The 24,429-nt window shown below is 34.7% G+C and overlaps 4 protein-coding genes and 1 long non-coding RNA gene across 6 annotated transcripts; 3 read left to right on the top strand and 2 right to left on the bottom strand.

Annotated features, from left to right (window-relative positions):
• The first annotated feature begins 4,126 nt into the window (after nucleotides 1-4,126).
• LOC107365340 (uncharacterized) lies at nucleotides 4,127-9,701 on the top strand. 2 transcript variants are annotated; one of them, XM_015932827.3, is made up of 5 exons: nucleotides 4,127-4,458; nucleotides 7,892-8,092; nucleotides 8,165-8,445; nucleotides 8,543-8,882; nucleotides 8,950-9,701. In XM_015932827.3, the coding sequence occupies exons 1-5, from the start codon at nucleotides 4,350-4,352 to the stop codon at nucleotides 9,210-9,212; spliced, it is 1,194 nt and encodes a 397-aa protein (XP_015788313.2). In that variant the 5' UTR covers nucleotides 4,127-4,349; the 3' UTR covers nucleotides 9,213-9,701. The 2 variants fall into 2 exon arrangements, with proteins under 2 accessions (XP_015788313.2, XP_025017226.2); XM_025161458.2 differs by lacking the exon at nucleotides 4,127-4,458 and adding an exon at nucleotides 6,365-7,657.
• On the bottom strand, nucleotides 4,601-7,686 carry LOC107365341 (uncharacterized). The gene is made up of 5 exons (XR_016200233.1): nucleotides 7,547-7,686; nucleotides 6,557-7,459; nucleotides 6,259-6,496; nucleotides 5,654-6,184; nucleotides 4,601-5,112 (listed from the first exon to the last, which is right to left on the bottom strand). It is a non-coding gene; the product is annotated as an uncharacterized LOC107365341 (long non-coding RNA).
• Nucleotides 9,702-10,836: 1,135 nt separating the features above from the next.
• On the top strand, nucleotides 10,837-12,145 carry MED28 (mediator complex subunit 28). The gene is made up of 2 exons (XM_015932825.3): nucleotides 10,837-10,945; nucleotides 11,029-12,145. Exon 2 carries the CDS (start codon nucleotides 11,043-11,045, stop codon nucleotides 11,463-11,465), a length of 423 nt encoding a protein of 140 aa, XP_015788311.1. The 5' UTR covers nucleotides 10,837-10,945; nucleotides 11,029-11,042; the 3' UTR covers nucleotides 11,466-12,145.
• On the bottom strand, nucleotides 11,514-12,319 carry Tctp (translationally controlled tumor protein). The gene has a single exon (XM_015932824.3). It carries the CDS (start codon nucleotides 12,124-12,126, stop codon nucleotides 11,599-11,601), a length of 528 nt encoding a protein of 175 aa, XP_015788310.1. The 5' UTR covers nucleotides 12,127-12,319; the 3' UTR covers nucleotides 11,514-11,598.
• Nucleotides 12,320-13,437: 1,118 nt separating this feature from the next.
• On the top strand, nucleotides 13,438-24,078 carry hyd (E3 ubiquitin-protein ligase hyd). Its single transcript, XM_015932690.3, has 6 exons — nucleotides 13,438-13,907; nucleotides 14,118-14,253; nucleotides 14,706-14,782; nucleotides 14,893-22,801; nucleotides 22,895-23,039; nucleotides 23,146-24,078. The coding sequence occupies exons 1-6, from the start codon at nucleotides 13,843-13,845 to the stop codon at nucleotides 23,442-23,444; spliced, it is 8,631 nt and encodes a 2,876-aa protein (XP_015788176.1). The 5' UTR covers nucleotides 13,438-13,842; the 3' UTR covers nucleotides 23,445-24,078.
• Nucleotides 24,079-24,429: the final 351 nt, after the last annotated feature.

Genomic DNA, 24,429 nt, shown 5'->3' with positions numbered 1-24,429 from the left:
CGGTTATTGATATTTAAGCACTTTTAAGCGAGGATATTGCATTGAAATCTATTGGAGTTACTGAAAAATGATTTACAATTTTCATTTAGAGATTTGCATTTTCTGCTTTTCATCTGTTTTATGTACTTCTCAGTGGCTGTAGTGCATTACTATCTTTAATAAAAAGTGCCTGAATATCATTAACCGCGCACTAGCGAAACAAAAGCAAAAATACGTGTCTAATTATTTTTTGCCCTCTACAATATAAGACCGAAAAAAATTGAAAATGATCGTACCAGCAAAGGCACTTCCCTTGTTAGTTTTGATGCCTGACTCTTAAACTGAAATTCAAAGTTTTTATGAATAGTCCTTTCTTAGTAACCTGAATTCTGATTAAGTTTCAATATTTTGTTTTGGAACATGTAGTTCAACCGCGCTTTTTTGTAAAAATTTTTCCTTAAATCTGTTTAATTTAGCCACAATTTTTATACTTTTACACGATGTTTGACTTCAAATTTTTAGCCTTTTCGCCGTTGTTCTAAGTTTCATGGTTGGGTCTTATTGCAGTGGCGGCATTGAGGTCAAAACATTTACTTACGATTGATAGAAAATTTATAAAACGATTGAGTCTGGAGAAATTTTGGCAGAAAAATGCAAAACTGTAATAATATAATAGATTTTTTTTCATATTGTGCTGTGTTTTTAATGTAATAAGCTGGTTTACTTAGCCATCACGATTTAATGAATTCAATGAATGCTTTGAAAATAAAATTACGTCTCTCTATTTATGTCAATCAAATAAAAATTGAATTGAGATTATCAAAATACAGTACGATAGTTAGCTGGGCAAACTTGAATAATGAGAATGTAACTTTAAATTCAACAAACTGATACTGCTTACTGTGAAACAGATGCAGGATACGGATTTAATATATTATGTTGAATTTTTTCTTTCTTCCCTTTCTACGCAGCAATTTTCAATTACTATTCCTAATCAACAATAAGATGAGTAAAGCCTAGAAAGTTTCTATTTACATTCAAAAGGTTAAATTCAAATTAAAGGGTGTAACGCGTAAAAAGTTAAAATTATCTTAGATTGATAAGAATGAAGATGAAGATGACAATGATAAGAATGTTACCGAACAGAGAAATAGACTAAAATGGACATTCTTATCAGAGGCATTTCGTCTTCATTCTTATCAATCGAAGATAATTTAAACTTTTTACGCGTTACACACTTTATATTGTTTCAAATATAATTGAATAATAAATGTCAACAATGTTGATTATTTGAACAGTCAAAAAGTAGAGTATAAAAAGAAATGAAGATCAGGCTAATGTTATCAGTTTACTTGGAAATCCTAAAGCTATATCTTGTTTCATAAATCTTTGCAACTATAAAAAATACTATTAAAATGCAGTTGAGAACAATTTTATCCTTCTGGTTCTTCATAACTACCAGTATTCTGTTTGGTATAGTTTGGACTGAATCAACCGATTCCTTAGAAAAAGATGAAGGGCTTTCCCTAGGTAATGTGGGTGATATAGCAAGCGGATATAGGTTTGGTGCAGGAGGTAACGATGTGACGACGAAGTAAATTAAAGTGACGATGGACTCGAGTATCTTTGCTTTGTTATTTGTCAATTTGCAATCTTGAGCTACAGTAATTTTACCATTAATTGGCCCATCTTATCTGGTAATAATTTGAAATAAAATGAATGAATTATTAATTTATTAATATTTGTCCAACTCTTCAGGATCGCGCAGGATCTCCCATATTGTCTTGATTAATCCTTTCATATTTTGGTTCGTTATTTGATTCATTCACCAGATCGCATTTGAGTTAACAGTTGAACTGTTTGTCACAGCCTCCATCTAGTGATGTGAAATCAAAGCTATACTCACTCAATAAACCAAGTTTTGTAAGTTTTTGTTAATCAAAGTCTCTTTCAAAGTAGTTTTTGATTGTCGTTCTAAATCTTACTTAAATTATACAATTTAGCATTAACATTTTCGATAAAAATCTAGTGTCTTTTTTTAAAGCCCTTTAGCATGAAAAAAGTTTCCGAAAAATCATAGTTGAGCGATAAATTGTTGATTATATGTAAATGAAACATAATGGCTGGCTTAAAAGGCTGCGACTGTTAGGCTCATGAGATCATTAATAGCAGCAATTTCTCAATGATCTGATCAACTTTATTGAAATAGTTTTTTTATATAATTTCTAATTCAACTTCAACTGGCTAGCAATCAGTTTCAATCTCGAAAAATTTCAACTAACGAGAAAATTTGATGAAAATTGGTGAATAGGCTGCTTTGACTGTCATATTAAAATGTTGATGAAATTAAATCCGTAGCTAAAGCATATTACTTTAAGCTCTCATTACTGATTATCTAAGACGGTTGCAGGTCATTGTATTTAAGATAAAAATGAAGATATACTGTAAATTGTTGGCTAAATAAAGATTCAGAGTTTCAGCAAAAAGGTTATAAGCTAAGGTCAAAAGGTTGGTAAAGGGATGTTAAATGTCAAGACGAACAAGATGAAGTCTCGTGGAATGGAAAGAGCTATTTACTTGTCGCGTGTTCGTCTACAATATCAATGTCCTTCAGAGGTGAAAAGAGGAAGATAGAAAGATAGAGAGAGAAGTAAATAACATGGCAAATTAAGACCATCTTATACCTAAGAGAGAGAGATAGAGATGATGAGGATGAGGAAAAAAAGAAGAAGAAGATTCCTTTCACTCAATGTTGCAGCAACAAAGCAGAGGTTATACGTAAACCAAGTCATTTTTGCCTTTAAAAGTACCGTTAACTACACTGGAGAATGTTATTTGTTAGTAAACTCTCCAGTCCAACCCTGAATAATTGTTGATATGAAAAGATGAAGATGATAAACAGCTGGTAAAATTGAGTTTCAGTTAAAAATCTTGACACAGAAAATAAATTGATGGCAAATGGTGCCAATTTGGCCAAAAAATTGCTACAAACACAATCAATCTCAACTCTTATTTCAGATGTAGAAGTGTTTGTCTATTTTTTCATTAAACTGTTTTAAATTGTCAAAAACTAATCTGAAAATGGACTATGATGACATTATTCACCTTTCACTAATTATCTTTTCATTTCGACAGAAGCGAAGGATTTAGTTTTTAGTTTTTGATTATTTACAATTTAAAAATTTATGTTCACCAACGAAAGTTTTTATTGAAATTTTAAGATTTAACATGAAAATTGGATAAAAATCTTGAGTATAATCAGGCATAATGTTCGCTACGCTCAAACTAAAAGCATAACTCAAATAACTTCAAGTTTATACTTGAGTTATAAGTTTTGCTACAAGAAAGAAGATTCATCAATTGAAATTCAATTCGTAGTCGGATTGATCCAGAAAAATTCAAGACGAATCAAAATATAATCCGAAAATGTTTGACCAGCACACTGTCACTCTTTATTTTTATTCATATTTTACAGTAATAGATATTACTTTACTTGTTACAACTATTGAAGGATTGGTCGTTTTTTAATGCTTTTTTATTGGTGTTTAACGAATTAAAATATTCCTAATATTCAGAAGATTGTTGGTCAATGGATTCTAGTGTCAATAAATAATAATAATCGAGCTTGAACTAACCAATTTGATGAAAGCAAATGTAGAGATTGAGTGATCAAAAAATAAACTTGAATAAAATCTCGAAGATATCATTATCATATTAAGCAAAACAGAGGAAAGTTGTTTTGGATGAAAATAAAGGCGAAGATGACCAATATGATGAGGAAGATGATTTTAAGAAGTTAAGAGAAGAAGAAGGTAACACAGAAAGTGACCTTTTCCGCCTCGGACGAGTATCGTGTTGATGATTTTAAGGGCCTTTGAGGAATCAGATCTTCAAGTCTCTTCTCTTTTCTTGCTCTCTTCTGCCACTTGGCCCTTCTTCCTCTCCTCTCTGTCATTTTCATCTTCCTCTTTCTATCTCATCATCAATTCTCTTTCCTTTCTTCTTCTTTCACAAAACTCTATTTTTACTACAGAATTCGTTTTACTCTCCAAGTTACTTTTTCACTGAGATCATCTCTTTACTCACTCCTACTTCATCTTCATTATCATCATCTCAGCCTGTGTTATGTCTTAGTTCGTTCATCTGTTTGAGTTCGATCACTTTAAAGCAAAGCACAAAAAGTTTTACTTTTACAATTTTTATTCACTTTCCTTGACTTTTCAACTTTTGATGCGCCAAATTTATTTACTCAGTTTGTAAAACTTTTTTTACTATCAAACAATCAACACCAATATTCATCAATTATTATAAATTGTTCACAAGTTCATTCGATAACCCTTCACCAAACACCTTACAATTAAGTTATCAAAATGCCGAGAGCTTTTTTAATCACCAATAAACGTTACAATGGTCGATGGATTTTAACCGATTCAAAGGAAGATGTCGAGAATTGTCCGTCTCATTACATTTTAAATCAGGGTAAGTTGAAGTTTAATTTGATTCTTGCAATTAAAAGTCTTGATGGTTGAATACGGAAAAATAGTAATTCATTTTAACCCTTGAACTCAGTTTTTGAAGCCACAATCATCTGACAATAGAAAGGTTTAAAGGAATACTAAAAGTATTCACATTTTCAGCCTTTATTAATAATGATACAACTTGTTTCAAAATCAAATTGCTTATTTAGTATTACAATCAATAATCCCATGAAATAATTTCACTTAATCTTCTGATTTCCATTTTAATTTATGACAACTTTTTCATACACAAAAGTTGATTAAAATGTTCTTATTTTGTTTTTAAACGACTGATTAAAATTAACAAAGTCAATTAAAGTTGCCAGAGATTGGGGTTTCCAGATTTCTGCATAATCGGTATTTCGTAAAAGCCAAAATACGAGCAAAGTTGAGGACTTTGCTCTTGCACTGAAACAATATTGTCTTTCATCTTGACGTAATAGCAAATGAAAATAATGCAAAAGTTGACATTGAAACATTTCACAGGGAAATATAATAACGGTTCCATTCCTTTGACTTTGGCTTTGATGCTAGAAGAAGAAATGGAAACTTTGAGCAACCTTCCCATTCCAAAGATTTGTATTGTATTTCGATAAATCCAGTCCAAATGATTTAACTACGGTGAGAAAGAAAAGGAAGAAAAAAAATAAGATGAGAATTCAGTTTGAAAATCTTAAGCCTAGACGAAAAAGATGATGATAAAGTAAGCTTGCTCATTCTAGAGACCCATTTCCGGAGGAAGAGAATGTTGATGTTGTTGGTGATGATGATGATGAAGATGATGATTTAGATGTAGACGTTGGAAATTATGGAAGATATTTCTACTTTTGCTTATTTCATTCTTCCCTTAATGTGTGTCTATGTGTGAAAGGCCTGATCCACCAACCCCGTCAACTTATTTAGAGGTTATTATACAAGTCAAGCTCATCTTTATTTGAAACTTGCTTGTTGAACTTGACTCTGTAAAGTAGTGTTACTGGCCTCATGCCAAAGTAACCAACTCAGGGTAGGAAAGAGAAGGAGAGAGGAAAATCAAAGTGAGGGTGGGTTTGAGGGTGGAAAAAGAGAGAGAAAGAAAGAAAACGAAGATCAAGTCGAAGATGAAGATGGAAGAAAAAATTTCACCAACATCATTAAATCAACATCAACAACATTACCGTTGCAGCCAAAATAGCCTTAAACTTGGTCTTTGAATGCTTTCAGAATTTGTTTCCCTTTCAACTTTATCATTACCATCATCTTTGGTTCACATTTGTTCGTCTCACTTGTCGATTTGAGCTTTTTTGGGAAACTTTCAAGGGATTAGGTTAGTGTAATTTTTGTTTTCACAATTGGGTGAAAAAAAGAAGGTAATATTAATCGTTAACGGTTTAAAGGAAAATGTAATTTACAAGTCACTGACAGACTACCATTGAAAGTTCATTTTAAATGTTCACGTCTGAAATTCGTCTTAAGTCTTTATCTGCAAGTCGTCTTTTAAATTTGTTGTTTTCATAAGATCATGTTGTTAGCTTTGAAGTTCAGTCGAAATGTATATTCAAATGTGTTAAAATCACCAGGAAGAATGAACAGTTTCAACAGTTAATTGCTCTTGATTCGCAGTCAATTTGTTTTACCAAGAAAGTAAATAACGAGTAAAACGATGTTTCCTCTTTAAATTATTGGACACGAGGATAGGTAAAGATGATCTGTAATTTAAAAAAAAGTAAATATTAGACACGAGTCTTTTTCCTTGATACTAATTATTGATAATTAAACTCACAGATTTTAGGCTTTACCAGACACAAAGAAGTTCAGGTTGAGATAAGATTTTTTAGCTGCAAGTTTGCAAAGCATGAATGTTGCTTATGAGCTAAATGTTTAGAGATCTGGTCCTGGTTCGGTCAATTTAGTTTCACCCCCGTTATCTGCAAATTATTTTCTTTGCTTTTTGGTTATTTTTTGTTCCATTGGTGCTTGTAATTCCTTTTGTTGATCATCATCTTTATTAACATCAGTGGCTAGAAAGATGGCAAGAAAGAGATGAAAATGAAGCAGTAATTTTTATCAAAAATGGTTACCAAGAAATCGGGTGAGAGAAGAAAACGTTTATATTATTTATATAACGTTAATCAACCCAGATGGGAACGCATGTTGATGAAGGTCAAAAAGGTCTGTGGTCTTTTGTAAATAAACAATTTTCCACTATTTCCATATAATGGAAACAGATTTATAAACAAGCAATGATTCCAATGATGCTAATGAATCTAGAATCGGGCTGGGTCAGGTTGAAATGTTTGAAAAGATGAGTGAAGACGAAATATCAGTTTGCAATAACAACAGGAAAACACTTGTAACCTTATGGTCGAAAGGAAGGATTTATCATTGCTCGTACAATCCATTTCATCGAAGGGTCGTTACTCTTTGCCTCACTTGTCTACGGTAAAGTTGAAGAGGTCATCCAGCTTTTTTTGGTGATAAAGAGTAACGGAAAGCGGAAAGAAGATACCAAACGGAAGTATTTTATTGATACTCTTAGACTTTCTCCTTCCTTCAAGACATTCAGGTCTCTTGTTTGTTATTGTTAGGAGTCCTCACTTGATTGCTGAGTCAATTTGATTCGTTAACTTTCCTGTGACACGAGCCAGAGGTTGAAAGACATTGGTGAGGTAGACACGCGAACGCGTGTCCTCTTTTCCTTCATGTTTCTTGACTGCACAGTGAGATGTAAATATAATAACTCTCATATGGTTGACAGGAGTCAATTTTCAATGAACTCGTAAACAAACAGGACCATTAATTTGGTTTGCTTCTCTTTCTTCATTGTCTTACTTCATGTCTTAAGATACTCTATCCACAAGACTCATCTTAGAGGAAAAAAATCATCGTCTTCATCTCCTCATCATCAACCTTGGCCCTTTTACAGTCTTTTAAAAGGCGATCTGTCTTGAACCATTTACTTGACTCTGTCCATCATCTAAAAGCTAAGGGAAAAGAGGAAAACCAAGAACAGTTTTAAGCTTTTTGCATGAAAGTTACATAATTAATAAACCCAGTCAACGTTACCTTACCATTACTATAGTTCATTAACCAACAAAACATTGAATATAGTGAAAAACTTGATTTTAAATTGTAAACAAAATTTGAAATGGAAATCAAAAAGATGTCAGCTTCAAAAAAAGGTTTAAATTTATTTACTCATTGTTATAAAATCCATATAAATAGCCATGGGTTTAGATAGCCATTTGTTCAGCTTGTGTTGATAACATCAGTTCAAAACAAAAGCCAGCTAAAAGCTTGTAGCTTACAAGTCTAGCTGTAATGTTTAGCTTTTTATTTTATGTAATTTCTAAGCTAGCGCTTTTTACAAATTAATAGCTTTTTTAATTTTGTGTTTATTTATTTCTTTTAAATAGACTCCTCCGAGTTACCATTTAATGACGCGTCACCGTTTATTGCTGAACTATCCGCAAATTATGAGACTCATGGATTGAGTAACTTGTCTAATGACGATACAATGCCCATTTCGATGGATAAAAATCGCATCACCTGTTCAAGGATCTCTGTTTTAAGACATGCCGCTCTAACTCGACACATTGGACAAAATCGTATTATGGGTAAGTAAATTTTGAAACATTTTAAATGTCAATCAAATAACATCAATTTGATAAATGTTACTTTCAATTTAGATCGATTTCATCCTGCATTTGGTGTCGATTTCTCAGTTCAACCAATCAACTTGATTATCGATGAAAGGCGAGTTGATAACTTTAGTCCAGATGATGTTCAAATGATGAACGATTTGGATGACACGGCCCAGGAAGAAGCGCAAGATCTAAGTATTCATAGTCGCCATAATTGCAGATCTCCTGATGTCTCTCAAACAAGCATGGAGTATTCTGATTTTAAAGATGAATCAGACCGATCACAATGTTCACCAGCTTTGGACACAAATGAAAACATCTTCAAGGTAAGATATCAATACAGAACCTTTAATTTACTTCATTTTTTACTATTAAACTAACAACTTTATTATTTTATCTTCTTATCTACTCTATGGTTTATAGATTGAAAGAAACGAGGATGTTTCGTTTTCTCGAGAAGAATCTCGTGAAAATTTTTCTACACCTGATAATTCAACATCATCACCATCCAGTGATAATCATGTGTGTATTGATTGTGGTAAGCGATACAGTACATCATCTAACTTGGCGCGTCATCGTCAAACTCATAGAAGCTTCACTGACAAAAAAGCTCGCCAATGTCCTCACTGTAACAAAGTATATGTATCAATGCCAGCTTATAGTATGCATCTTCGGACTCATAAACAAGGCTGTCGATGTACATATTGTGGAAAATGTTTCAGTCGTCCATGGCTTTTACAGGGTCACATCAGAACACACACCGGTAAGTAACGAAAACATTGATTGAATCATTGAATGAACCCACTAATCATTAAATTTTGATTCTACAGGTGAAAGGCCATTCAAATGTCCAACATGTTCAAAAGCCTTTGCGGACAAATCAAATCTCAGAGCTCATATTCAAACCCATTCAACTGTTAAGCCATATGTGTGTCAACGTTGTGGTAAAGCATTTACTCTGAAAAGCTATCTTTATAAACACGAGGATTCTTCGTGCATGAGATTAAACCGTTCAACCAGTGGTTCAATAACTTACGTTTCACAAGCCACAACAATCAACTCTTCAAAATCATTTACCCTGAGTTCTGCCTGAAAAGAAGCAACATATTTTTGTTTTTTTATTTTTTTCAACACAAAGTGTCAACCAAATCATCCTGCCGTATTATTCTTGTAACCTGTTAAATATTTTATTGAGTATCTTTTTCTGGACAATTCAAACAGAGGAAAGACGACAAGCTGTTATCAACAGAATCATATACTTCTAAATCGTACTTCAATCAATGATGATCAAACTCATTCACCAAAGTGCCTTGGACATAATCTCTATCAGTGGAAATCCTAGAGATGCAAGTTTTCGACTGATTAACTGTCGAATGAGCTCGAATCTTCTTCAGTCATATACATAACATGTATAACAAATATTATTAGTCACTATTTTCCAATAATTTTATCATAGTATTCATAACCAATTTTATTTTTATCAACTATATTCTATCTATTTTGCATAAACCAAAATCTTGCTTTGATTAGCTTAATTACTTTGTTTCCAATTGAACCCATAAATCAATTCTTACTTTTCTAATTTCTAGTATAAAATATTTTCTAGTCTAAAGTATCAAATTGCTTGTCCATTCTCAATTAACACTCAATCATGGTTACTCTTAAGTAATAGATGAGTTTTAGTTTTCTCAATCGCCAATCAAGATGCGATAGCGGGTTCAAATAAGACATTTAAATCTGTCTTTCCAAAGCATTATTATGGTTATGCCCATGATGAGGTCAATCTAGTTCACAATCACATATTATTTTGTTTCATTCATTGCCATTCAATCATTTCTATGAATTATTTTCTCTTATATCATTTCCTTCACCAATATTATACAATTTTTATGCCATTTATTCAATCAACTTTTTTTTCAAACAATTATCATTCAACTCAATGATTATTTTTTGAATATTATCAAGCTATCAGGTTTATTCTGATACTCGTTTTATACATTTTCTTGATATTTTTCTAGTCTTTTCATCTTTATATTTTACTCTTAACATATTTACCAATCAATTCAATTTTGTCTATTGCCATTATAAAATCAAAAAAATAAACTTGATTAAAATTTGGAAATTTTTGCATCTCTTGACATCATTAAAAAAAAGATTTTAATTTTGAACTTAATCAATCACTCTAATCATCTGGATTATCATATCTGGATTTGCATATTGTTACATTTTAGATCATATTTTTCTCATTCTGAATGAATCTTTGAATTTATGGGAACAAAAAGCAACTGAGTGAATGGGAGTGAGAAATCCAATGTTTATTCAAAATCTAAAACTATAAAATTGAATGGAAGAAAAGACCAAAGAATAATTTTTGACAAATTTTTCACCTTAGTTTTATCAACTCATGAAGCTGAAAACGTTCAAGCATTATTAATCAGTTCATTGAGAATTGATGGTTGAAATTGAAATCAATGGTTAACTAAATTTTTGAAGTTTTATTCTACCTTATGCCCACACATTTATTAAGCGCAATCAATGGGTAAGTTTTGATAAAATGATTTCAAATCATGTCTTAACTGATTTTTTTATGAATGAAAATTTCATTATGAAATACAATGAAATATTTTCAAATAAATTTGAAAATCCCGCTTCTATCTCCTTTGTTGTTTTTTTCAATTTTGGTGGTGACATCTATGCGATTATCTTTAGTTAATTTAAAGGAAAATTTGATTTGAACTCTGATTGAAGTTTTCGGGCTAGTCCGTTCTTTTTACGTGAATGTCCCTCAAATTGTCGCTTCTCATTTAATTCAGTTGTGATCTCTAGGTTTGTAAAATTATTCATGACAAAGCAACTTTACAATATTCTACTGTCATCTAAATGCTAACATCCTTTGTTTATCTTTTCAGAGATTGTCTCTAATATGGCTGCTTCACAACCTACTGGTGCACCTAATTCTGGACAGGCTACAGAACAAAATTTATATGAAGAGTTCCATAGGTCGTTTGTAGATTTGTTTGGTCCATTGCGATTTGACTTTGAAAATCCACCTAACCCTAGTGTAGAGAACCATAGAGCTGCTGTGGAGCATTTAGTTCCTAAATTTGCTGATAATGCTCGAGCAATGGAACTTTATTTTGTAAGGTGGAAAACGATTTTTGGAAACCTTAACCCTGATGAATTAGTTAAAGAGGAAATTTGTGAAATGGAGGCCGAAATAAGGAGAAAAGACGCATTGCTAGCAAAGATATATGAAAAGTTGGGTGAATGGAAAACCACTTTTACTAACGAAGCTATGGAACAAAAGAAAGATCAAAATGAAGAAAACGCGAGTTTACTGAATTGAATAGAGTTTAAAACAAAATTCAAACACGAATAAAGAATCAAAATTTCATTCGGTGATCAAGATATAAGTTTATTAAATTTGAATTCTTTCAATATTGATAGAACATATTGAGGAGTGGCTAATTGCTCAGCAATTAAACCTTTTCTTCGATAACACCATGTTTAAAGAATAACATATAAGCAGTTTCACCTTTGCCATCTGCATTTTCTCGGTAGTCGAGAAGGGCAACCATTCCATCGGGGTTGGCGCTTTCACCCATGTAAAATGAGCAATCACTAAGTTTTGGTCTTATCTTTTTGACAGCTTCAGTAATTTTAGCTTTAGCATCGGCCATTTGTTCTTCAGTGAAACCTTCTTCCTTCCATTTGTCGGCCAAGGTCTTAGTGTAAGTTTTGAGATAGTTCATGTAATCAGCTTTGTTGAAAGCAGTTTCTACTAGACGCTGATTAAGGACCAAATCGAGACCAGATTCTACGTGTTCATCAGTTCCTTCATCACCACCTTCCTCAGCAGATGGATTGGCACCGTCCAAAAGGATTTCTCCCTCCTTACGGACAACATGTTGGCAAACTACTTCGTAAAGGCAGTCATCGATTAGATTGATTTTAGAAGAATCGGTGAACATTTCGTCACCAGTGATCATATCCTTGTATATACGCATGATTAATTAGTATGGAAGACGAGTTGGCAAAAAAAACAATCAAAGAAATGTATTAAACAAAATAGAAAAGAATCTAAATAAAATTTAAAATATCACAAAAAGATGATGATGACAATAAATAGGTTCCAAGATGGTGAGAAGATACCAAAAATCTCTACAAGAGACAAGTTTTTGTTGATCCGAAAGTTTAAAAGTCTATAAACCAAAGTATGCGTATCGACGGAAGTGGAAACTATTTTATACCAAATCTGGTTCTGCTGATTATGCTATTTCCATGGTAACATAAGACGCTTTTAAAGAAAACAGCATAAATTGCGCCAAATATGAACATTCAAATGAGTAAACAAAGGATTATATTAATTGTAAACCACTTAAGGTCATGTGTTTTGCATTAGCATTGTGACGAAGATGAAATAGTCTAGTTGACCTATGCTTAATTTAATTCCAATGATCCTAAGGGCAAACAAAGTCAATAATTCTAGTTGATGAAGAAAGAGGATAAAAATGGATGGAAATGAATAGGAAGAAGGAAACTGCCTCAAGTGAGATTTAAATAGCATGCTGAATTTCAATGTCATCTATGTCGCAATTATACCAACTAATCAATATTAATCGATGGAAAGGAATATTTGAATTTAATATCAGAATTAATTCAACAGTCAGCTGAATTTAATTTTAATTTCCAGAGATTAAGTGGTAGGTTAAGTGAGGGGAGCAAATCATTAAGATTAAGATACAACGAGTTTATTTTCCATCTTTTAAGGTGTGCAAACTAGTCAGGGTGAATACAAAGAATGTGGCTAGAAATCAGAAGAAAGGAGAAACTCGCCAATCGGTTGCTCTTTAATCAATAAAGCTATTTATCTATTCCTAATTAAAGTGAACGTTGATTGGTCAAAGCAGCAAAAGACAATAAATCGACAAAAGTATCTAAATGTCAGTTAAATTGGTGAAAATTAGTTTCAACTTTTCGATAAATCGCATGAGAATGTGAATTTAATTGATATCAAGTTGGTGCTATTTCGTCTTTTACTCATTTGCTTTCGCTGTTTTGAAACTAAAGCATACCCTTTGCATACTCATTAACCAATCAATCTAACAAGATTGTAAGATTGTTACAATGTTTGCATATAATTAGTGAATTATTTGAATTAACAATTGGTTTCATCAGCGCTCTCTATTATAGTAATTTTCAATCATCTCCTTCTGGCGAATCATAAGGGAAAAGAAAGTGAATGCGCAGTTTATTTATTTGTGCTAAGGAAAAGCACAAAATCTATTCACTATTTTGACAACACAAACCCTCACTATTTGTGCTGTAAAGACTGTGAAAGCAACATTGAATTAGTTTTTTGGTTGTTAATCTTAACTATAATTATGTGATACCTTATTCTATATTTTTGTGTTTTTCGGTGTTTCCTTTTTTGATTCTTCCTTTCCTCTACTTTACCTTTGATAAATAATTTTATCATAGATCAATTTGATCATTTACCCCTTTTATCCTAGTTCAACTTGAAAGTTTTGGAGTAAATAAGCAAAATTTAAAAGATTCTTTATTCAAATTTAATTTGAATAAATTAAATAATTTGGGAGGGCTTTGTTCTGTTATTAAGGGAAGAGATAAATCAACAAATTAATTTGTATATGTGTAACCCTGCTCTCAGTCCTATCCTCTAATATCAGTTAGAAGGAGAATAATAAGAAGTGGAAGTAACCATGTCTACGTCAATGCACTTTGTTTTATATCCTTTGCCTGCTAATGATGACCAAATCAATGAGAGGTAATTATGTTAAATATTGACCTTTTTGATTACCCCTTGATGGCCTATGTTATGAATGAAGAAATGGTCAATTAATAATTGAATTAGATGTGAAAAATTTGAACCCTTATTTTTTGGCTAAAGCTTCTCTTTTTCCTTTATCTTCTTTCTCCCCTCTTATTGTTATTATTTTTAACATTCTTTTTCTCTTTCCATGTTTCTTTATTTTAGGCTTAAGGAGATGGCTGACAAATATAATCGAGGTATAACCTCGTCAAACTGTTGTCCACCAGTATTTAATCAAATAAAAACCGTTCCTGTGGTTGAATGTGTTGTATCTCAATCACACATTGCTCTCTTGTTGGAGGTAATAATTTGGGCTTTTATGCGTCCTTCTATCGTAATTCTTTTCACGCGACCTTCCTCTGAATGGCTTGAACAATAATTAACAAAAACATTAATTTTGACCCTGGGTCTATCTTGAGAATGAGTGATCCTTTTGATAAATTTTATATGAATCATAGGCCCTCATTTTGAATAAGTCAAGCTTCTATTACCAAACCTATTCAGGTTTCTCTTTCTAGTTAGGGATCGCGTTTACTTTCTCAATAGATTTTTTTGGTCAAGGTTTTTTTTATAAGCTTGGACTCATCTATCTTTGATTATAGTAACCAAATTTAATAATCATGAACTTGAATCTTTTACATCAGAACAATGTTTTCTTTTCTATGTCTCTGCAACTGCAGTTTCTTCAAAATGTGACACTTCCTTTTTATTTAATTTTTCTCTTTCTATCTATCTTCCTATTCATTTTAACAGGATGGTCGTATTTGCAGAGTGAGTTACTCTCTCATGTCAGATAGGTTAGATCTCTCTACATCGGAGCCATCTAAAGTGTAAGTATATTCATATATTGACCCGATCCCATTGTTCTATAATTTGCACCCATGCTGAGTCTTATGTAATTTCTTTGGTCATATCTTATTATTTTTTCTTTTCCTTGTAGCTCAACCATAAAAGGGAATAGTAGTTCAAGTGTTAACTCATTATCATCAAATCGCTTAAATGCACGTCGAGGACGGCTTCTTAGAGCGTCAAGCACAGCGCGTGGACGAGGGTCTTCGAGTGTTATCATGGGTAGTAGACCTGTGGTTGCAGCTCAATTTGTACCAGAAGACCTCATAACTCAAGCCCAGGTGGTACTTCAAGGAAAATCTCGTAATCTTATCATAAGAGAGCTTCAAAGGACAAATTTAGATGTTAATCTAGCTGTTAACAATTTATTAAGTCGCGATGACGAGGATGCTGAGGATATGGATGATAGTCAAGATTCTTATTTACCTAATGATGATCTTATGTCTCTTCTTGATGCTGGTATTCACAACGACCATCCTGGTGTCATTATAGATTCTGATGCTGTATTTCCAGAAGAGATGTTCAGCTACTCATCTGTTAGAGTTCGTCCCAGTGGAAATAGATTGGGTCGGGCTTCATCTGGTGGTGATAGGGAACGTGATTCATCAGCTCCTGAACGGGAACATTTGATTCGTTATGGGTCAGACAGACAGTTTGTTTCAGCTGGAAGCAGTTCGAGTGGTCCACCTTCATCTCATCGATGGTTAGAATATGCTCTAAGAGATTCCGCTTCTGCATCTGAGTCCAACAAAAACTCATCAAACAATGTGATCAACGAAAATGGGAACAATCCATCCAGGGAACGCAATGATAATAACCCTCAATTGAATCCTTTTTTCATCTCAGATACTCTTGAATTCTGGCCAGCCCCAGAGAATCGTAAATTTATCCAAATAATCGGCCTCTATTCAGAGTTAGCTGCAATAAGCAACACTGGTCAATTATTCCAATGGAAATGGAGTGAACCTGAACCATTCCGTGGTCAAACAAGTGAGGGTATTACTGTGTATCATCCCAAAACAGTTAGCTTGGGTTTATTGAATGAAAAGATCAGCCAAATTTCTGGTGCCTGTATCAGAGCTTCAGCTCTAACCGATACAATGAAACTTGCTACATGGATCGATGAGAGTATTGTACCTGTAGCCTCTAAATTAGAACATCCTGCTACCAACTTTTTTTCAGATTTCCAGATGGCCGAGAAGATTTTATCCCTTCACGTTTGTTCTCTTTATTCTTGTGTTCGTCTTGATAATGGGACACTTTACTGGTGGGGTATTGCACCTTTCTCGCATCGCAAGAAAATGTGGGAAAAAACAAAAACCAAGGCCAAGAAGCAACGTACACCGTCATCTATGAATTCTGATATTACAACTGGAGCCCTTGTTTGTATGCGAAACAGTCCTTCTTATCATGCAGGTGCCCTTGGGTTCACCACTGCCGGAGGCATACCTAAAGTTGGGCAACTTTTAACATCAGCCTGGAGTATCACTGATACCTGTGCTGTCAAGGTATTAGGACCATCAGAGGTAAAAAAGCTGTGCCTCTCAACACCAAGCTTACCCTCAACTCCTGCCAGTTGTAGTAGAATGGATCTGTCCCGTGAACAACCTCCAAGCCCAAGTTTCTCAAAATCATCATCACAAGAAAGATTAGAAATGCCACCACCACCTTCTCCAGCTTCATCTACCTGCTCTGAGCCAGGCGCTAGTCCATTACCTAAACGAAGCAAACGAATAACAAATGCATCATCATCATCTTTGAAGGATGAGGAGCGCAAAGATGAAGAAACGTGGAAGATTAAAGATGTTGTATTTATTGAAGATTTTAAGAATGTTCCCATTGGGCGTGTGATTAAAATAGATGGTTCATACGCTTGTGTTAGATTTAACTGTAAAGATCTTGGAAATAGTTCTCAGGATAATACCGATCTGAGCTCTCTGCTACAAGAATGCCGATTGCTTCGTAAGGATGAACTACAAGTTGTCAAAGGTAGCAATTCACCTAGAATTACTGAATGTCTACAAAAGTCACCTAAAAAGGTCAATATTCCTGAGGGTACACAACTCATCAAAATGACTGTTTCTAATCAAGGAATTCATGCTATTGTCAAGAGTAACTCTAAGTTAAGCTATGTTGTTTATGGCGTTGCTTCCGGTAAAATTGAACAAGATTGTGTTTTTCCAACTGATCAAAGCTCATTTTTTGGACAAAATCAGTCTCTGATATCCTTATACTGTTATGGTGAAAATGAGACAATAACAATTTTACGTGATGGGAATGGTGCTTTATATCCACTTGCCAAAGATTGTGCTGAATCCATAAGGGAACCAATTACTTTGGACATGGCCCCTGCACAAGCCATTGGCATTGGCATTAGTCCAATCAAAGACTCCGTACCTAATCAAAAGAACCAAATTGCAGTTATTGCTTTAGCTTTGGAAAATCAAATTTTGACTCCTGCCATTTTGAGAAGTGATCCCGACTTTGTAAGATTAACTTTGGCATCACTGGAAAAAGAATCTGTGTCTCAACAAATTATTGTTAGCGAAAGGGTTGATGGTAATCGAAATATTCTTCATACTGCAGTTTCTGCATGTTTCCCTACTACAAATAAACCTCAACAAGAATCTACTATCGAAGAGAACAACAGCGAAGCGTTAGATCTGTTGAATGTTTCAAGTAATCGAACACTGAACGAGATGATCAAAAGAAATCGTAGTAGTAATAGGCCCTCTCCTTTGTCTAACCAAGATCGTGACTCAAATGCAAGAGTCCTTAATGCTGAAGGAAGTGATTCAGAAATGGAAGCATCACCAGCTTCCTCCATGCCTAATTTAACCAGTGAGTCTTCAACAAACGCCGAATTCTCATTTTATGATGCCAATGAACAGAAATCTGCTGCCCTTTCGGTGCTTTGGGCTCTCACCGAATCTCAAGTTCTTCGGCCATTCCTTAAGGAGCTTATGTGTGCAAAAGATTCTCAAGGTTACACTCCATTTATGCTTGCTGTTAGTGGACGTGCCTACACTGCTGCTATCCATTTATTCAATGTTGCCCAACGGATTGCTAAAGAACTAAGCAGTGATTTAGAAAGTCAGAAAAAAATCGCCATGTCAATGATTTATCCAAGAGGCTCTAATGCTGACGATTCTCCTCTTCATGTTCTCTGTTGCAATGATACCTGTAGTTTTACTTGGACTGGCCAAGAACATATCAACCAAGATATTTTTGAATGTAAGACCTGTGGTCTTATCGACTCCCTTTGTTGCTGTACTGAATGTGCCCGTGTTTGTCATAAAGGCCATGACTGTAAACTTAAGAAAACTTCACCCACTGCATACTGTGACTGTTGGGAGAAATGTAAATGCAAGGCTCTGATTGCCAGCTCTCAAGCTGCTCGACACCAATTACTGAAAAAAATTCTTTCTGATACTGATCTGGTTACTTTACCTAATAGCCGAGGTGAAAACATCTTACTTTTCTTAGTTCAAACTGTAGGGCGTCAAATGGTAGAACAAAGACAACACCGTCCAGCTCGGTCTCGTTCTTCTATTACCCGTAAAACCTCTGAGATCAGTGGTAATTCTGAAGCAGAAATTCCAGATCATGATTTAGAGCCACCAAGATTCGCACGTCGAGCATTGGATAGAATTCTTCAAGACTGGAATGCCGTTAAATCAATGATTTTAACTGGATATCGAGGTGATAATAATATAGCATCGCTGGTTCAAACACACTGTAAATCAAATTTAACATATACAGCAGCTGAAGAACAAGCTTTCTTGCAAAGTCAAAATGGAACTGCTTTATTGGATAAGTTTACCCATTGTCTACTGGTCAAAGTTTCCGTTGAAATGCTGGAACCATTATTGGTGACTATTATTCGTGAATGCCATAATGCTAATCCTAATATTGCCAAAGAGGCTCGACTCGTCGCTCGTCGATTTGTCCGTTCTGTTGCTCGAGTCGGTGTAATTTTGTGTGTGGAACTGACCCCAGCCTCTTATCAAAATCTTAATGCAAACAACATAAGTAGTAACTGGAAGAAAAACTCAGCATCCTCGCAATTATTGAAGTGTCAGAAAGTTTTCCAAGCTTTGTTACCTATAGCTGTTGAAGAATTGTGTGAAATCGCCGATTCACTCATTTCTCCTGTTAGACTTGGGGTTGCTCGTCCAACTGCACCCTTCTCCTTGGTTTCTTCTCTTCTTGATGCTATTCATGTTAGTGAACAACTTTTCTCGGTTGACCCTATTTTAACTCGTAATGGAGCTTCATCAAGTCTAATTTATCCTGATGAAGAATCAGATGTTTTGATGAGTGAAAATCCGGAAGATAATCGAAGTGATAATGCTAACAGTTCTTTGGTTGAAGCTTCTGTCGGAGCTGATGTTGTAGTTGGTAGTGTGGATGAAGATCATGAGGTAGATGTTATCGAGAGTTTAGAAGATGGAGAACAAGATGGAAGTGAACACGATGACATAGCAGAAGCACCAGAAGGTCAACATGATGAGAGTGACTCTGATTCTGATTCTAATCCAGATGATTCACCTGCTTCCTATCAAAGTAATGCTGATGCTAATGTTAATCAACGATCATCTAACACTGGTAATGTACCAGGCTCTGAAACAGGGGCTGCGTATTTTTCAGAAGATGAATCAGGTGATTCTTCTAATGCGGAAGATGAAGAAGATAGTGATGCAGCGGAAACTGAACCAGACAATGAAGATTTACCATACATCGAGGAATCTCTAGAGAGGCGTAATAATCCGGTTGGTAGTAGTTCGAATATTGGAGGTGTCTCATCAAGTTCGGCTAGTGTCAATCAAGTCAGAAGTAACCTTGCACAGCATTTACAATGGGCATTAAGACACCGAGAAATGTCCTCTGGTTCAACCAATTCAGCAGCAAACCCTGGCGGTCGAATATCTGTTAATGCCATAACTGGATCGACTGGACTTGTGCATATCGATCCAACAACCATTCAAAGACGCCCAGCGTCATCTGTTGCCCCTGTACCAACCGCATCGACTGCCGGTGAAGGTGTTTCTATGGCTATTACTGCTGTTTCCCTTGCTCGCGCATTTTCGATTGTTATTCGTCAACTTGCAGCACTAGTCCCCTCTCTCCACAATATGGGAGAACGTCCTGGAACCACTCCTGGTATTAATGCTATCGGTATGAGTTATAGTGAATCAATCAGTTTACTCAACTTTTTGGAAAACAAATTAAAACCTACCTGGGATTGGTTAATTAATTCCATGGATGCTACCGAAGGCCAATTAAGATTTGGATGTGCTTTATCTAACAATTCAAGTGCAACTCTTACAGGGGTTCCTCCACTTAGTGTTGCAACAACCCAGGCTACTCAACCAACTACCAGATCTAGTTCTACTCGTCGAGAAGATAGTAGAAGTTTAATGAGTGATGCCAGGTCAGCCACTGCTAATAGAAGAAATGCTGTAACATCAAATTCTGCTCGAATTCCTAGTTCTACTACTTTGGAAAGTGGTCCTGCCCGAAAAGATTTCTTATCATATGCTATGTCTTTAATGAGAGCGCACAACAATGAACATTTTGATTCAATGCCAGTTCTAGATGTTTCTTCTTTGAAACATGTTGCTTATGTTTTTGATGCTCTCATTTATTTCATGAGATCTGGTAATGAAGGTTTAGTATTGAATAAATCATCTGATGCTCTAAAGGATGACATAGCCGAACCTGAAAATGACATTGAAGATCAAGATGATGACAATTCTTCATATCAGAATGATCCAAACAACATGGACGATGACTCAAATCTCAATTTAGGAGGTGTTAGCACATCTAACAGGGGAAGGAAGCACAGATTTTTCCAACGATCAAACTCAACGCTTTTCCTTGGCTGTCCACCTCCTGATCCATTTTCAACTCCTCTAACTGAAGCTCTTCCTCTAGCAGATCAACCTCAATTATTGCAACCCCAAGCTCGCAAAGAAGATTTATTTGGAGTCCCAAGACCTTCTGTTAATTGCTCTTCAGATAGTGATCAAATCTTACTTGACTCCCTTCCAGCACGAATAAGTCTCAGTGATAGATCAAACAACGAATCTTTCGGAACCAAAAGAAACGTAGACTCATCAAATTTCTCTGCCACAGCCGGCCCTTCTGATAATCAAATTGATAATGTCACAATGTTGCCATCCAGTGGTGCATCTAGTTCAAGATCTCTTTCTGTTATCTCTGATCCCGTTCAAACTCGTTCACCTATAATCGTATCTCCAGTTCAGACTAGTAATAAATCAAGTGTTATTGTTCATGCTGCTTCAATTAAATCAAACAGCTCTTCTAGTGGCAATGGCAGCAGCACCAACCATCCAAGCAATATTAAATCTTTTGATTCCGATGAAAAGGCTGGTCCTTCTGGTAGATCTAATGAACATGGAACCAGTCTCAGTAAAAGACCGATCTCTCTTTTAGGAAATATAATTCAATATGACATACTTCTCGGCCGTTGGCGATTAACTCTTGAACTTTTCGGTCGTATTTTTGTAGATGATGTTGGAACTGAACCTGGCTCAGTGATCCGAGAACTCGGTGGTTTTCCAGTTAAAGAAGCCAAGTTTCGTAAAGAAATGGAAAAATTGCGAACATCGCAGCAACGAGATCTTAACTTTTCTAAAGTTGATCGTGAACGAAATGCGTTGATTCAACATACTTTTAAGGAACTCAATTCAATGTACAGTAATTTTAGCCGCCGTCTTTCCGCTGGCTCACCTCTTTTGGCCATCTCTAGGGTTAAAGTTACTTTTAAAGATGAACCTGGTGAAGGAAGTGGAGTTGCCCGAAGCTTTTATACAGCTTTCGCTGAAGCTATCTTATCAAATGAGAAATTACCTCCTCTTCATGGTTGTCATGTTGGCAGTAGATCACTTCAATATAATTTACTTCAAAGATTGAAAACAAAGGAAAAAGAAAAAGAACTTCAAAGACGAGCCTATGCAAGTCATCGATCATCATCATCCCGTGATTTGATCTCAAGTCCTCGAGACCGATCTGACCGTGATGGACCTTATCAATTGAGATATGATGCTCCGCCATTTACTATGCCCGGCGATGTACAGTCATCATCCTCATCTTCATCAACTTCAAATAATGGACCAGTCAATCTGAATGAACTGTTAACCCCTCATCGTCAACAATTGGGAACACGTTTGTACCCGAAAGTTGCTCAACTTCGACCCACCTTGGCAAGCAGGATAACTGGCATGCTACTTGAACTTTCACCTCACCATCTATTAACTCTGTTTGCCTCTGATGAGTCTCTTCGTGCTAAGGTTGATGAAGCTGTGGACATAATATTGACTCATGGAAGGGATCAAAATTCCAATTCTAATTCATCTAATGACAATCCTGATGGTTTAGACATATTTAATTTAAGTCGAACACCCAACGTCAATTTATCTCCAAGTGTCACTAAAAGTAGTGGCAGTAGCAGTGCCAACCAGTCAAGTGGTAATTTGAGACAAGGTGCCCTTGAAGATGATGACGAAGTTGAAGATAACGCACCACTTTTCTACCAACCAGGCAAAAGAGGTTTTGTATCACCTCGTCAAGGAAAATGTACTCAAGAACGTAAAAATGCTTTCCGTAATGTTGGCCGTATAATTGGACTATGTTTATTACAAAATGATTTATGCCCTATCTTTTTCAATCGTCATGTGATTAAATATATTCTTCGAAGGCAAATATCATGGCACGATTTAGCCTTCTTTGATCCTATTCTTTACGAATCTTTAAGACAACTTATAATGAGTGCTGAACTGGATAAAGACGCTGAAGCTTTATTCTCGTCATTAGACTTAAGGTTTTCCATTGATCTTTGCCCAGAAGAGTTTGGTGGCCATGTAGACCTGATTCCAAATGGACGCAACATTGAAGTTACTCCAAGCAATGTATACGATTACGTTAGAAAATATGCTCTTTATAGAATGTATCATTGTCAAAAAGTAGCTTTACAGGTATGTTATTCATTTTTTTTGTTTTTATAGTTTCTTTTTCAAATATTTTTCATCTTTTCTAATTATTTTATTCTTGTTTGTTTATTTTAACAGTGTTTAAGAGCTGGAATATTTGATGTTTTACCTGCAAATGCGTTCGATAATTTAACACCTGAAGATTTCAGACTACTGTTAAACGGAGTCGGTGAAATTAATGTTCAACAGTTGATGAGTTATACTACTTTTAACTATGAAAGTGGTAAGTATTGATTGCTGTTATTTATCGTTATATTGCCATAGGCAAAATCGCATATTGCTACACAATACAATTGTACACTTTATTTAACCATTTTCCTTCTTTTCAGGAGATGGATGTGAACACTTAGCTTACTTTAAAAAATGGTTCTGGTCAATTGTGGAGAAAATGACTACACAAGAAAAGCAAGATTTAGTTGACTTTTGGACCGGAAGCCCAGCCTTACCTGCAAGTGAAGAAGGATTTAATCAAATGCCCAGTGTAACTATTAGACCTGCCGATGATCAGCATTTACCAACCGCTAACACCTGTATATCGCGACTATATCTTCCTCTATATTCCTCCAAAGCTGTCTTACGCTCAAAGCTTTTGATGGCAATTAAAACCAAAAACTTTGGTTTCGTTTGATATGGATAGACTAGCAATTGCAAAAATAATTTAGTTCATATAAAGCAACAAAAGAAAAAGTATCAACGTCTTTCTATGTGAAGGAATCTGCTCATTCATTCTTCCCTCTTTTTCTCTTTATATTTTTCGTCTTACCCTCTCTTCCCTTTACGAAATCCCCAATTCTTTTTCCTTTACCCTTCGATCTCCATCTTTGCCATCATCATTTGAAACTTGTTTTCTATCTCCCTTAACCCATGTTCATCGTCTTCTAGACTTTGCTGTTTCTACTCGTCTTTTCTCTTCCCTTTCCCACCACCAACTACCGCTTGTTTCAAGAAATAAAGCTAAAACAAGAAGGTCAGTTCACGAAAGAAACAAAACAATACAAAATTTCGTTTAATCATAAAATATAAGTAAAGCATCCGGTAGCGATTATTTCTGTTTCTACCATTTTCTTCTATTCCTCTACCTCTCTATCCCTTACTCTTTACCCTTTCTATAAACTCTTCAATCTCCAATCTAATTTCAATTTTGAAAACTTTATTTAAGAGATGGAGTTCACATTGATAAAAGATAATATTACATCTACTATTTGAGTTGTAAATGCACTTGTTTTGAAAAAAGAAAGAAAATAAATTTTCTCAATAATGTATTTTGTCTCCTAATTATTTATTTATATTTTGCCACATTGAGAGGTTGATCTTGATTGATTGATTGTTTTCACTTGCTTTAGGTAAAAAAAGCAACATCAGATCAACTGTTAAAGCGTGTAATCCTTTTTAAATGCTAGATGAAAGATTGATAAACGCTTAACTCTTCAATATCATGATTTCTGACTCGTTTGCTTAAACTTGAGTTACTTTCCCTTTAAATAGTAAAAGCGTGATTTCACATTAAATTTATTGATGAAGATAAGTTTGATTTAATTTACAACCTATCACAATATTCTGTGAACAGATCACTTAAGATATTAATTACACGATAAACATTATTCTGACATTCA

Source organism: Tetranychus urticae, chromosome 3 (genome assembly GCF_039701765.1).
Source record: "Tetranychus urticae isolate SD_2017Ah chromosome 3, NJAU_TeUrti_SD_1.0, whole genome shotgun sequence".
Classification (NCBI taxonomy): Eukaryota; Metazoa; Arthropoda; class Arachnida; order Trombidiformes; family Tetranychidae; genus Tetranychus; species Tetranychus urticae.
Note: the sequence above shows the minus strand (reverse complement) of the source record. Positions and strands in the feature narration are given on the sequence as shown.